This window comes from Sander vitreus, chromosome 5 (genome assembly GCF_031162955.1).
Source record: "Sander vitreus isolate 19-12246 chromosome 5, sanVit1, whole genome shotgun sequence".
Taxonomy (NCBI): domain Eukaryota; kingdom Metazoa; phylum Chordata; class Actinopteri; order Perciformes; family Percidae; genus Sander; species Sander vitreus.
This window is the reverse complement of record NC_135859.1, coordinates 7,360,001-7,374,679: the sequence shown is the minus strand read 5'-3', so window position 1 is coordinate 7,374,679 and position 14,679 is coordinate 7,360,001. Positions and strand designations below refer to the sequence as shown.

General features: G+C 42.4%; 1 protein-coding gene across 1 annotated transcript in view; it reads left to right on the top strand.

The window, feature by feature from the left end:
- adgrd2 (adhesion G protein-coupled receptor D2) overlaps nucleotides 1-14,679 on the top strand; it is a 59,677-nt gene that overhangs the window by 29,411 nt on the left and 15,587 nt on the right. The window contains exons 16-18 of the mRNA XM_078249615.1: nucleotides 373-526; nucleotides 5,675-5,808; nucleotides 7,652-7,767. Of these exons, the coding sequence (XP_078105741.1) occupies nucleotides 373-526; nucleotides 5,675-5,808; nucleotides 7,652-7,767 (404 nt within the window). The remainder of the gene's footprint in view (nucleotides 1-372; nucleotides 527-5,674; nucleotides 5,809-7,651; nucleotides 7,768-14,679) is intronic.

The following is a 14,679-nucleotide window of genomic DNA, read 5'->3' as shown; positions in this document are numbered from 1 at the left end:
TACTGATAAGCCTACTGTGAATTTAGCAGAGAGCAAAGCAGAGCTGCTGTCAGCTGCTGCTCCTCTGTGCCCATTTACAAATGATTATCAACAGATGTGTTGCAATGTCTCACAGAAACAAAATGTACGCACGGTGGGAACAGGATAACATTACTTAGTTATTGTATCCACATTAATGGTGATTATTTATCAAAACTCTTATTGTGTAAATATTGTGTGAAAGCACCAAGAGTCAACCCTCCAATATCGCCGCAATATCGACATCAATGTATTTTGTCAAAAATATTGTCATATTTGATTTTCTCCATATAACGCCGAGCTCTAGACCCAGTCCACAAAACACCTTTGTACTGTATGTGTTTAATCCTGTAGGCAGCGTGCTTCGTGGTGACTGCACTACTCCACCTCTTCTTCATGGCCTCCTTCTCCTGGATGCTGGTGGAGGGCCTGCTGCTCTGGAGCAAAGTCGTGTCCGTCAACATCAGCGAGGACCACAGGATGAAGCTCTACTACATCATCGGCTGGGGTAAACTCTCATCTCCCTTCAGTGACTTGTCAAGTTTGAGTTTGAATTATGATGTGGTAGTCTATATGGACGACGTTTCATTCCCGGGATTGTTCTGGTGCCGCTGGAAACTCCGGTGGATTTCTGAGGACTACGGTTAACTGCTCCTCAGATCTCTGCAGGGTAAATCCAGACAGCTAGCTAGACTATCTGTCCAATCTGAGTTTTGTGTTGCACGACTAAAACAACTTTTGAACGTACACATGTTCCACCAAAACAAGTTCCTTCCAGAGGCTATTTTGCAGAGGCAGCATGGTTCCGTCCGGCGATTGTAATTGGTTTAAAGAAATGGCAATAAACCAGAGCAAGTTTTTCTCCCATCCAGGAATACTGTGTGGACTCGCCAGACCTTCCTCCGCAGAAAAATATTTCAAACAAGAACTGAATAAAGACGATAAAGAAAGATAAAGAGAGACAAAAAATAAAATAATAAAAATCGATGAAGTGCTGAGTGTATTGCACATACATAACAAATTGCAATCCACCAATTTTACACATAACCAATGTGAGGATTGTGCGAAACTTTTTGGAGTAACAGTTAGTCTTTCAGGGAGGCAGCAGATTGCGACGTCCTGAAGAAATTAGTGTAAACTCACTGGACAAAATATAGTCGTGATTTATAATACGTATCTCCCAGAGAGAGTTTAAGTCTGAGATCCATAGCAAGTGCTCACATGTACAGTTTATTTGTGTTTTAGCCATCCCTGATGACCTGACTTGTAAAATGCTCTGCGAGGGGAATTTACTTTAGCCTGGTTCATAGACATAGACTTCAGCAGGGGTGGGGGGGATGCAGGGAAAATGTCCCCCCCAATATTTAGAAGAGGTAGATTTGTCCCCCTCAAAAAATATGAAAGACAACCCACTCCCCAAAAGAGGTAAAAAGGGGGCTCAAAAGATATACGGAAAACAAGAACTGGGTCTATTTTGCTACATCGGGGGGGAGGGGGTTAAAGAAACACAACCGGAAGTGAAGAGAAAAAAAAAGATAGATTTAAACTTTAGACCTTCTGGCTTTAACACTGTCTCGTACTCTAACATATTTGTTGTTGAGATGTAAATGGTGAACAATACAGCAGAAGAATAATTTCCATTATTTGCATTATTTAAAAGACATTTGCACCATAAATTCTTCCAGAAAAAGTCACCAGAATGCAGGAAATGAAGTGTTTGACGCTCACCAGGATTTCCCCCAGTGCGTTCCAAGCCTAGTGGTCCACTGGGCTTTGACAAGACGACCTCTCATGTTTTTCCACACTTTCCTGTATCTCTCTTTCTGACCCCATATTTAAGGCTGTTTAACTCCCCGTGGTCTGTACATGAAGAATCACACAGATGTTTGACTCTGTGGTCTGTACATGAAGAATCACACAGATGTTTGACTCTGTGGTCTGTACATGAAGAATCACACAGATGTTTGACTCTGTGGTCTGTACATGAAGAATCACACAGATGTTTGTAGAAGCGAACCTGCTCTTTTCCAGCCGACCGTGTTGAACTGAAAGCGCAGCGCGCGCAGTGGGCGCGTAGTTATCCGAGGTGCACGACCCCGCGCTGCGACAGCCATGGTGACGTCATTTTATGGCTCACGCACCTGGCACCGGAAACACCGCTGTGACCATAAACTAAGCTTAAGCCACTGGGGGAAAAAATTTTAACGTGTTTTTAAGACATTTTTTAAAACTAGTTACAGTTTGGCGACTCGGTTGGATACTAAGACATAGTCATATTTTCAAATCTCCAGTTAGCGTTTAGCTTTGACTTAATGTAGGGCCCTATGGAGTCTTGTAGCTTCTTTAAATTCTCAATTCCGTCCATGATTCTGTTGTCACAGAAACTCTATGGCTCTACATTAATGCTACCATCAGTCTGGAACTGGCCCCGGCCGGGCCCTCGCCAAAGGCCTGGTTGGGCTGCTGGAGGAATGAGCATGTTGCATGCCTTCTCTCTCTCAGACAGATGATAGAGAGAGTTCATGTGGGGACACAGTGGCTGAGCAGGGCACAGACAGGCAGGGTCACACAGCCGCTGGGGCTCACTTCTAGTTGTTTCCTTCTGGGAACTGAAATAAAAAAAACTGTCACATGAAATGCTTTTATTTTTATTAGTGCTGCACGATATTAGGAAAATATCTAAATGCAATTATTTTTGACTGCTATTGCCATTACGATACGATTCACAATAAAGGGAATGGTCATTTTAATTAGTTTGACTGGATGCTCTTGCTGTTTCACTTCCTGCCCGGTTGTGCGAACGCCCCACGGCTCATGGGAAAATAGACCTGACGCGGAGAGCCACTTCACGCATGCTTCTGGGACGCGGCCGGTGAAATATCAAGCATTGACTTGAACGGCAGCGATTGCATGCGGGGGCCGCAGCGCCTCTGGAACGCAGCGAATAGGGGTAATGGTGTGTGTCCATTGTCAGGGTCATTTTCATGCTCCCAATTCATTTCTATGGGAGCAGCCCTGCAATGCGGGGCTGCTCCCATAGTCCCTGGTAGCGTCGCAGGGACTTTGGAGAAATGGGGCGTCAAGTCGCTCGCTCCTCATTTGCATAAAGTTGAATCCAGGCAACTTCATGCAAATGAGGAGCTGCTGGCTGATACAAAGCTGATACAAATCTTTAAAAGTTATCGCTGTCAATCTCACATTAAGACAGATTCAGCAATTGCATCGCCTATTTCTCACTTAAAATGTTTTCAGGGTCGGTTTTGAAATCCGGGAGCAGACAGAACCACTTGACGCGTTCGTCCAATCAGGTGCAGCCATCTCGGTTGTAGGAGGGTGGAGACTATTTTCTTTCCTTGTCAGTGGTCAGTGAAGAGAAACTGACAACTGCTGGTGGTAAGCCAAAAAGTGTGCAATGCTGGGAAGCGGGGCGATCCCTTCAGTGGAAACAACGCGTGTATGGACATGTACCATAATACTTCAATCCAATAACAATCAGTGGCATCGACCGGCAGGATTCTTTTTCATATACGCACAAGAATCGCCCACCTGCGGAAACCGTTTACTGCGCCAGAAATCAGCTGTTCTTATAATATTCAATGTGTATGAGAGTGTGCTCCTAGCCTACGTTTATCACATCATAATGACCAGATCATAAAAATATTTCACTGAAGTGTTTTGTAAGAGAGAGAGAGAGAGAGAGAGAGAGAGAGAGAGAGAGAGAAGAGAGAGAGAGAGAGAGGTGGATGCACTCAGAGCAGACAGCTGTCGGCGAGCCTGTATGGAGATATGAATAATGTGCCACGTAAACATCATATCCTGAAAATGATCAAAAACAGGATGAGCCTCATAACCTCAATATTTATGTCCATGTTAACACACATGATTCAAACAACATGCTATATCTCCGTCTGTGGGTTCAGCAATAACTCAGCGTCCAGCAACCAATTTATCGAGTCATAAAAATAAACATTGCAATTAATAGTGGATGGGTTGTTCGTGAAATGAGAATAACGTACTCTGGTTTATTGGCATTTCTTTAAACCAATCACAATTGTCATGGGCGGCACTAAGCCCCGGAAGGAGCCATGCCGCCTCTGTAAAATAGCCTCGGGAAGGAACTTGTTTTGGTGGAACATGTGTACGTTCAAAAGTTGTTTTAGTTGTGCAACAGAAAACTCAGATCGGACAGATAGTCTAGCTAGCTGTCTGGATTTACCCTGCAGAGATCTGAGGAGCAGTTAACCGTAGTCCTCATAAATCCACCGGAGTTTAGAACGCCAACACAAAGAAAGAGGAAGGTGACGGACATTCGGCCGAAAAGAGTGAAATTGGGCGGAATTTCCGGCAGCAACGGAGCAATCCCGGAAGTGGAACGTCGTGCAAATACACTAAATAACTTATAATCAATGAAAAAAATGGTTCTGTGAACAGAGCAGAGAGCAGAACAGAGCTGCTGTCGGCTGCTGCTCCTGTGCACATTTACGCATTGTTATCATTAGATGCGTTGCATGTCTCACAGAAAAAAATGTACGCACAGTGCGCACAGGATTACAGCTGCCGGCGCCACTGCTTCCAACGACCCCTGGCCTGTCTTCTAATGCCAGCCTCAGGGCCTCTTTGCGCTTCCATTTTGGGGATTGTAATTGGCCCAAGGCTCTAGGAACCGCGGTAGCAAAGGCTGTGCGACCGATCTACACGAAATCTGGTACATAGCATCTCCAGATGGACCTGACCAAAAGTTATCAAAAGAATTTTGCTACGTTAAAGTATGCGCAATTTACGACCAAACTAAATTGCCTAGCTAGCATCCAAAACACAAACTTTATCATATCTTGGTCATATTAAATGCTATCAGCAAAAATCTCGAGATTATTTTTCCACTTAGCACTACGATGCTCTTTACCAAATTTGGCTAAAATCAGCCATTAGATGGCGCTATAATCAACGTTTATGTGTTTTGGCTGATAACTCAATGCATGCAAATGGGGCATGGGCGCTATAGTCAACGTAGACTCGTTTTGGCCCTTTTACTCAACCAATGTTAATGGGATATTTGCAATGGCGATGTACCACAGATCTTGCGGCTCACACCTCTCGATATATCCTGACGTTTCCCTCCCCACCGTTACGCTTTGGATCCCGATTTCGCGCTCCATTTCGCGGTCGTCGGGAGTGACTCGCGCCAGGAGGCTTGGACCCCGTCGTAACTGCTTGCAGTTCTAGTTAACATTGCAGCCTATAGGAGCTGCTAGTGGGGCTGTTAGACTTTTAGGCTTGTTTGTCCCATCCACTGATGATTTATTGATGTTAACTTATATCACTACTTAAAGAAACATTATGTGGTGGACATGATGTGATGTCAACCCTTAACCCAGTTTCTTTTTTAAACATCCTGCAGCTGCTACTGTGCATGTTCCCCCGAATCCATCTGTGAGGGTGTGTTATGTCGCTGAGAACAGTGTGTGAATAAGCATCACAGACACTCAATATTAAGGTGTCCCTCTCAGCTCTCCCGATGCAGATGTGCCCAATCAATGTTCCTCTTCAGACTAAATAGAAGAGAACAGAACAGACTAAATATGTATTGAAACACGCTGATTATTTTGTTGTCACAACACTGCCACTGTTCATTTTCTTTTATCATTTGGTTTTCCAGGACTACCTGTTCTAATAGTTGGTGTAACATTGGCAGTATCAGTGGATGAGTACAAGGCAGATGATCACTGCTGGCTCAATGTGAAGACTGACACTATCTGGGCCTTTGTGGGACCTGTTATATTTGTCTTAGCGGTATGTAATCACTGCACTGTGTGTGTGTGTGTGTGTGTGTGTGTGTGTGTGTGTGTGTGTCTGTGTGTGTGTGTGTGTCTGTGTGTGTTCACCTGCCTCCTGTACTTTCTTCCCTACATTTCTATGTAACTGACATTTATGGGTGCTGCGGTCATGTTTATTTGTGGACCTTTTTGAAACAACCTTTAGCCTTTGAAAAGATCATACTCTTTAAATCTAGGAAACCTTGAAATTGTTTTCTGTGTTGCGAGTATAATGGTGTTTGAAATGACTAGTAAAATATTTGAAAACTAGTTCATTTAAAACATTTGAAGGAGGAAGAGGAAAAAGAAGGGACCGTAATAATTTATTGAATCAATCCTACATTCATACAGTGATAGCATACACTTCGTGTTAAAGGGTAACTTAATTATTTTATTTTTTTAACCTGGACCCTATTTTCCTATGTTTTTGTGTCTAAGTGACTGACTGGAACAACAATATTTATTATTTATTATTTGTATTTATTATTAGTTGTATTAAGCGAGAAAAGTTATTGGGCAATTGCACACGTTCAATTTCCGTCCACTTAAAGTGCTGTTTTTGCCACTTACGTGCCCATATTGTTACATATTTGTTACATAAGTGTCTGACAACATTATGGAAAGGATCCCTACAGAGATAGACCTTTTTTTGTTGAAGAGTAAGATCCTTTTTGTTTAACATGAAACAGCCCTAAAATCACAAAACTCACCAGACTCCATTTAAAAAAGCACACTTCATTTAGAGTCGACACTATCAAAAGCTGTCTTGGTTCGTCTTTCCACTGTTCCAACAATCACCTCTGGTTAAATAAACCCTTTAATTCACCCGTTTACATTCAAAAACATAATGGCTCTATACACTCTAAAAGTATTGTTTATTTAAATGGAGTCTGGCGGGTTTTTGATTCATGTTAAACAAAAATAATCTTACTCTTTAAACGAAAAGGTCTATCTCTGTAAATGCATTTAACATTTTGCTGTGAGGCGACAGTGCTAACCACTGACTGCACCTAGTGGTGGAAGAAGTATTCAGATTCTTTACTTAAGTAAAAGTACTAAGACCACATTGTAAAAATACTCTGTTGCAATTACAAGTCATGCATCGAAAATGTTACTTCAGTAAAAGTATGTATCATCAGGAAAATTAAGTTAAAGTATTAAAAGTAAAGAAAAATCCTCCCATTTTAGAAACTGGAAAGGATCCAAACAGTTGTGTGTTTAATGGTCTAATCATTTCAGCTGGACTTGTCGGCCATTATATCGTTGGCTAGTTTAGATTATAATAAAACATCAGATTTTATAAACTGCATGTGTTTTGTGTGCAAAAATCTTAATGTGTAAAGTAACTAAAGCTGTCAGATGAATGTAGTGGAGTAAAAAGTATAACATTTCTCTCTGAAATGTAGCGGAGTAGAAGTAGAAAGTGGCATGAAAAGAAAAGACTCAATTAAAGTAAAGTTACTTGAAAATCAGTACTCAGTAAATGTACTTAGTTACATTCCCCCACTGACTGCACCACCATGCTGTCAACACACAACACAAGATGAGTCCAAAGAACGCAGAAGATTCTATCATCCACATGAAGACTGAGCTTCCATATACCTTCTCCATATTGTTTTTTTCCATCGCAGATAGGCGAGGAGCAGAGATAAAATGAAATAAAGGGCATCAGCTGAGTAGTGTTTAGTGTGATGTGATTTTCCGTGCAGGAGGAAATGTGCCCTCCTCTACATGTGCCTTGAGGCCAAGTGGATGTTCAACGTCACATCTCATGTTTGCTGGAGGCCATGTGTGATGCTGTTGTCCTCCCCCCCCCCCAGGTCAACGCAGTTGTGCTGTTCCGGGTTGTCATGGTGACCGTCTCCAGCGCTCGCCGCCGCGCTAAAATGCTCAGTCCAAGCTCGGCAGCAAAGATGCAGACCTTTGACCTCACCTGGTGAGATATAATGGCTTCTCTACCGCTCTCGTTTTTTTTACCGCACGCCCACACTCTCTCTCACACACTCTCTCCCTCTCACACATACACACATACTTGCTGTTTCCTTTTTGGTTCGAGCCAGCCACAGTCAATAGAGACAGTGTGAGCGTTTGGGAGTTTAGGTCGGGGAGTCTGCTGTGGGAGTTGGAAGGGCTTATCAGCTTAACACCTGGTCCCAACACAACTGCATGCAAGGGCGTAGGTTTAGTTTTAACATTGGGGGGGGGGGACACATTATAACCGCGGGGTCCTCCTCCCCAAAAACCTTTTGAGCGTTAAACACTAGGGGTGGGAAAAATAATCGATTCTTAGATGCATCGCGATTCCCTCTAGAACGATTCTGATAAGTTAATAATCTTTTTTTTTTTTTTTTTTTAAATGTGACAAGTACAAATCAGAAAACAGAGTGACTGAAAGAGGATGGGATAATGGACAACAACTTAGAGTTTAGGCAAGAGTGCAGAAAAAGAAAACACACAAAAATGGCCAAAAGGAAAAAATAAATACATTTTGTATATATACACATGATCTAATGAGACATACTTAAAATAATGAGGCAAAACACACATAGGCTGTTCATCTACTTTATCACATTCCATCTGACCACCTCATGTTTCATGTTCTAAGAAGCCAATTCTCCACCTTTAAACATGACAGCCACCGACATGGAAGATTACTGGGAGAGAAGGTGACTTGCACGAGCATGTTTAAGGCTTAAGCATGGAATGACTACAAAACAAAAACCTCAGTAGACCAAACATTTCATTAAAACTTGTGTGTGACAAATACTGCATATGTCAAAATCTAAGCTTTGTCTAGCTGCTTTGTCTAGGAAGTGATTAGCAAACTCTGAGTAGCAAACTCAGATTTATATGTATATTTTTAAAGATCACCCATGGAAATCTACATAAAAAAATCGTTGGCCTCTGAATCGGAATCGAATCGTGAGGCGCCAATCGATTCCCACCCCCATTAAACACGTCATATCCTGTGTCTGAAATCGTTGGAAAACATATATTTACTAGTAAGAAGGGCTAGGTCCGAAAATCCACTATACAGATATTCATTTGTTGGGTAGCTGTTTGATTTTCAATTTTGGGATTCGAATATTCATTTTCAGTGTTTTTATTCCTTCAATACTGCAATAAAGTTAAGACAGATGCAACTTTTCGGGAAAAGAAACCCTAAGAAACAGCCCTAATGAGGATATGCAACCACGGTTTGAGCCCCCTTAACGGTTACTTTTTACCTCTTTTTTTGGGCAGTGGTTTGTCTGTCATATTTTTTGAGGGGGGGAGTAATCTACCTCTTAAGTTGTTGTCAGCCTCGTGTGATTTAGAAATGACCCCCTCCCCCCCACACACACACACACACACACACACACACACACACACACACACACACAAACACACACACATACATCTGAGTTTCGTGTTGCATATTTGCACGGGATAAGCAAAGCCGGCTTTTACTCCAAATTACTGACATATCTGTACCCCGAGAGTTGGGTACCCGGAGGCGCATGGAGGACAGCCAGGGCGAGGACGCCGCACCGCTGGGTTTCCGAATCTTTTTGGGCCAGGCCTGGTAGAGGTTACCAGAGGCACATCCCCTGTCCCCGCCGCGGCGGCACCCACACAGCATCACCGTCAACCCTTCGGACGAAGCCAAACGCGATTCACAAAGGACTAATATTATCACAGGACCTCGGTATACGGCGAAATATGGTAGGTCATTTGCAGGGGAATTTTTATTTGACAAATTACAGACATGGCCGATTCGCACGGGATTAACATCCCAGACAACCTCCGTAATTATTACAAATGACCAGAGGTCACCAGGTAATACTAATCCCGTGCAAATAGGGCTCAAGGCTACATTTACATTGCTACGTTTTGGTTTTTAAGCGGAGTTTTGAGGCAAAAGCTCCAGTAGAAGAACTAATCTCCGTTTAAAGTAACACGCCCAAACCATCAACATTCTCGTATACTGGGTATTAACAGGAGGCTAGTGATGGTCAAATGAAGCTTCGCGAACCACTGTCTTTATTTTCTGAGCTCACTAGATGGCGCTCTCTGTTCAACAAAGGGTTGAAAACACACTGAATTGCCATTCCTTTAACCTTTTTCTTTGAACAGAGAGCGCCATCTAGTGAGCTCAGAAAATAAAGACAGTGGTTCGCGAAGCTTCATTTGACCATCACTACAGGAGCCTGCATGTATACTCTGCCAGTTGCTGGTAGTTGCCATGGTAATGTTAGTATATATGACCGATATGACTCAATCAGGCATCGGCGTCAGTGTCGGTGTTGCCAAAGGTCTCCATTTGCGGCCGTTGAGACTGCAACACAACCCCGCAGATTCCAAGCCAAAACGGGGTCAGAGGTGTTTCCACATTACTCCGGTTTAGGGGCGCTGAAACGCCAGAGCAGGGGGAATGTGAGGTGTAAATGTAGCAAAAGATATTTGTTTTTAAACCAAAACGTAGCGATGTAAATGTAGCCTAAGAAAGTGGATCACATCACTCCAGTGCTGATGTCTTTACACTGGCTTCCTCTCTTTCAGAGAATTGAAAATACTGCAGCTACTTAAAGGTCCTATGACATGCTGCTCTTTGAATGCTTTTATATAGGCCTTAGTGGTCCCCTAATACTGTATCTGAAGACTCTTTTATATAGGCCTTAGTGGTCCCCTAATACTGTATCTGAAGTCTCTTTTATATAGGCCTTAGTGGTCCCCTAATACTGTATTTGAAGTCTCTTTTATATAGACCTTAGTGGTCCCCTAATACTGTATCTGAAGTCTCTTTTATATAGGCCTTAGTGGTCCCCTAATACTGTATCTGAAGTCTCTTTTATATAGGCCTTAGTGGTCCCCTAATACTGTATTTGAAGACTATTTTATATAGGCTTTAGTGGTCCCCTAATACTGTATTTGAAGTCTCTTTTATATAGGCCTTAGTGGTCCCCTAATACTGTATCTGAAGTCTCTTTTATATAGACCTTAGTGGTCCCCTAATACTGTATTTGAAGACTCTTTTATATAGGCCTTAGTGGTCCCCTAATACTGTATCTGAAGTCTCTTTTATATAGGCCTTAGTGGTCCCCTAATACTGTATCTGAAGTCGCTTTCCCAAAATTCAGCCTGGTGCAGAATTACAGCCACTAGAGCCAGTCCCACAATGAGCTTTCCTTTGGATGTGCCATTTCTGTCTGTAGCTTTAAATGCTATTGAGGAGGAGAGAGGGGGGGGCAAGGTGGAGGGTGGGGGTGTGGCCTTGACCAACTGCCACTTTGCTTGTTTGCAAGCCATGATGTCTCACTCTCAGGGGCGGCATTTTATCATGAGTCAATCAGTTTTCTGTTATCTACCATTTCACTGTGTGGGGAATTGGCAAATCGGCGCCCTCCTTGCAGCTGCATGCGCCCTGCTTGCACCCCCTACTTTCACAATGAAATGGACTAGTCCGTAACGGGCCCGGCGCGAAAAATAAACACACGGTGACAGGAGAACTCGGAAGTACACAGAGACGGAGCAAGACGAGTCTAAACCTTTCTTTTATGTCAATGGTCTAAACGCGAAAATGAAACAAAGTTACCCAAGCGGCTCAAATAAAACAAAAAAGCGAAAAGACATGTTTTCGGCAGTAGCAGCACCTTCAATTTAATTTATTATTGTATATATTGTTGGCACATTTATGTATATAGTGTATATTTATTTTAAGTTCTGATAACCTATACTGTCATATTTTGTGCAGAATTGTGTTCATTGTGGAGATTGTTCACCTTAAAAAGTGTGTGTCCTGTTGTAATTGCAATAGTTAAATAACTGGATTCTCTTCAGTGTGTTTTTCAGATGCTCTAATGAAGGATTTGTGCAATTGAGAAATATAATTTTCTCTTTCACTTATGTTGTTGGGGGGGGGGGCGCTCGAAGGGGGTTTCGCCCTGGGTGTAATTCAATGTAGAACCGCCCCTGCTCTGTCTTTCTCATGGGTGGGCCAAGCAGAGAAAGGGGAGGTAACCTTCCTCCTTATGACATCATAAGGAGGAGATTCCAGATCGGCCCAATCTGAACTTTCATTTTCTCAAAGGCAGAGCAGGATACCCAGGGCTCGGTTTACACCTATCGCCATTTCTAGTCACTGGGGGACCATAGACAGGCTGGGGGAACTCATATTAATGTTAAAAAAAAACTCATGAAGTGAAATGTTCATGCCATGCGACCTTCAATAAAGCACTGAATAGTTTCGGGGCGAAATACATTTGCACGTCTGGGAAGAGGTCTGTTTTCTGTCCCCAGAGTCAGAACTAAACATGGAGAAGCAGCGTTAAGTTTTTATGCACCACATGTCTCTTTAACAGCTGCTTTGAACGCGCTTTAATGTTTCATCTATTGTTGCTAAAATGTGCTATACAAATAAAGCTGCCTCGCCTCAAATGAGCCAGCTTGTAGTAAAGAAACATTGTGCTTCGTTCATTTCCTCTTTCAACCACTTTGCCTCAACTTAGGTCAGGTCTGTCTTTGTTGCTATGGTTACAGGATGATAGTACAAACATGTCTAGTAATTCTGCTACTGTATAGTTATGCAAAAAAAACATTACCAGCCTCTGCCCATATGCATATGCAGGTGATTGCATTTCTGACGAAATATATAAATATGCACAGGCATCAAAGGGTCATTAATCATATTACCCATGACAATCCACAGATTACATATATACTAATTTAAACACTGTTTAGTCTCATATATACAATACATGGTCCCAATGAAACCAGTCGACAGAGAGGTCTGTGATGTTTCCAGAGCAATCAAAACAATTATTTGCGGAAGAGATGCTGATGTTGAATTTTTTAAATGTAATTCTGTGATCACCACTAACAAAACTAAATCACTTTCGTTGTATTTGGGTGGCGGCAGACATCTCAGAGATGTCTCTAAACCTGGACAAATGCATTTAAACTGTCCCTTTAATACATTGCAGATAACCCTGTAGTTGATCAACCCTGACGACACGTGCATTAAAACGTTATCTAAATCTTCCTAATATTGTACTTGTAATAGGATTATATGCAAATGGTTTATTAGAAATGTGCAGCGTTTGGGGCATTTTTCTTTCAGTATTATGAGTACTGATGAGGTCAAACCAGTTCAGTACACTAGAATTAGAAAGTATTACTAATAAGTCTTATGACTGAGGAGAGACTGGGATCGCTTTTTATTTTCAGTCCTTAAACCAACCATGCAGCAGAAATGCTCAAACTGCCGGTGGCCTTGAACTATACACTGTCAAAATAGTGGACGTAGCATCCGTGACATGCATCATTGTTTTGTGGACTGCCGTTTTGAAGCCTTGAATTTGGCGTTAACGTGTGTCGCCATCTTGGATTTTTGCAACCAGATGTGAAGATTTTTGACTAGAGGGCAGAGCTGTGGAGGATGACGCGACCAAACCAGTGTTGTTTATGGTTGCAATTGTGCTAAGCTAAAATCTAAAGAGGGAAAGTTGCCCATTTTCACCCTTCTGAAGTGAATCATCGAAGGAGTTTTACCGGTGGGTAGTCTATTTCGACGACGTTCCACAGATGTCCGTTACCTTCCTCTCTGCAGGGTAAATCCAGACAGCTAGCTAGACTATCTGTCCAATCTGAGTTTTTTGTTGCACGACTAAAACAACTTTTGAACGTACACGTTCCACCAAAATAAGTTCCTTCCCGAGGCTATTTTGCAGCGGCACCATCATTGTGTCTGTGGCTTAGCAGCGCCCAAGACGATTGTGATTGGTTTATAGAAATGCCAATAAACCAGAGCATGTTTTTCTCCCATCCAGGAATGCTGTGTGGACTAGCCAGACCCTCCTCCGTAGCGCTGTGGAGGAAGGTCTGGCGATGCGAGAGAACAGAAAATCAGCAAAATCAAGCTTTCTGTTAGCCCAGTTTAGACCCAAAGATTTGCGAGTTGAAACTTGCAACTACTTGCAACGTGCCAGTCTGCAACATTCTAAAACCTGCCAGTTCACAACAATGTGACGAGACGGTGTGTCATCTGCATAGAAACAACTCTCTTTTAACTGTCACTTCTTAGGCTTTTTTGTGGCCGGATATCATGTTACGTCTGAATTTGAATACATAGAGAGATGCTTGCTACAGTTGCATTTCTAGTGATGAATCGGCGAAAACGGCCCTTAATTTATTTTTGTCACTGCTTTGTTATAACGCCGCTACCTCTCTTCAGTCACTCTCTAGCTTGCTTGACCACGTACCGTGCTCGCGGGCACTCAAACTCTGCCATTTTGACCAGTTGACAGTTCATTACATTAAAATTAAATAGATTATGGATTTTTGTATTTCTATAGTTTAGTAGCTGACATTACAAGCTGACTTTGGTATTAGCTGTTGAAACAGGTGGCTTCCCTTCGTTCTAAAACCAGCCTCTAAGACCTGACCAGCTGAGTCACAGCGACACCATCAGCTGGCTTTAGTCAGGCTGAGACAGGCCGGTTCAGACCGGTGCAACTTTACTTGCATCATTCTAACACTGTTTAGTCTCGTTTTTTGTCTGAACTTGGCTTTAAGTTACTAGCTTACGCCGGCAGTAGCTAGCTAGCTTGGCTGGCAGAATGCTGAACATTTTTAGGCAAAAGGTTACAATTAACTTTGATGAAGAGACAACACACAGTGAGAGGATCAACGTTTAAGATGAAAACACAGACAACCAAAAATGAATGTAGTAAGGCTATTTTATTTTATGTACACAGGGCCATGTCGTGATTGACAGGTCGCCGTATAGCCACGCCCTAAAGCATTCCCTGTTTTGACATCTATTTTAAAATAAATTTGACAATGATTTACAAAATGAACACCATGCTGT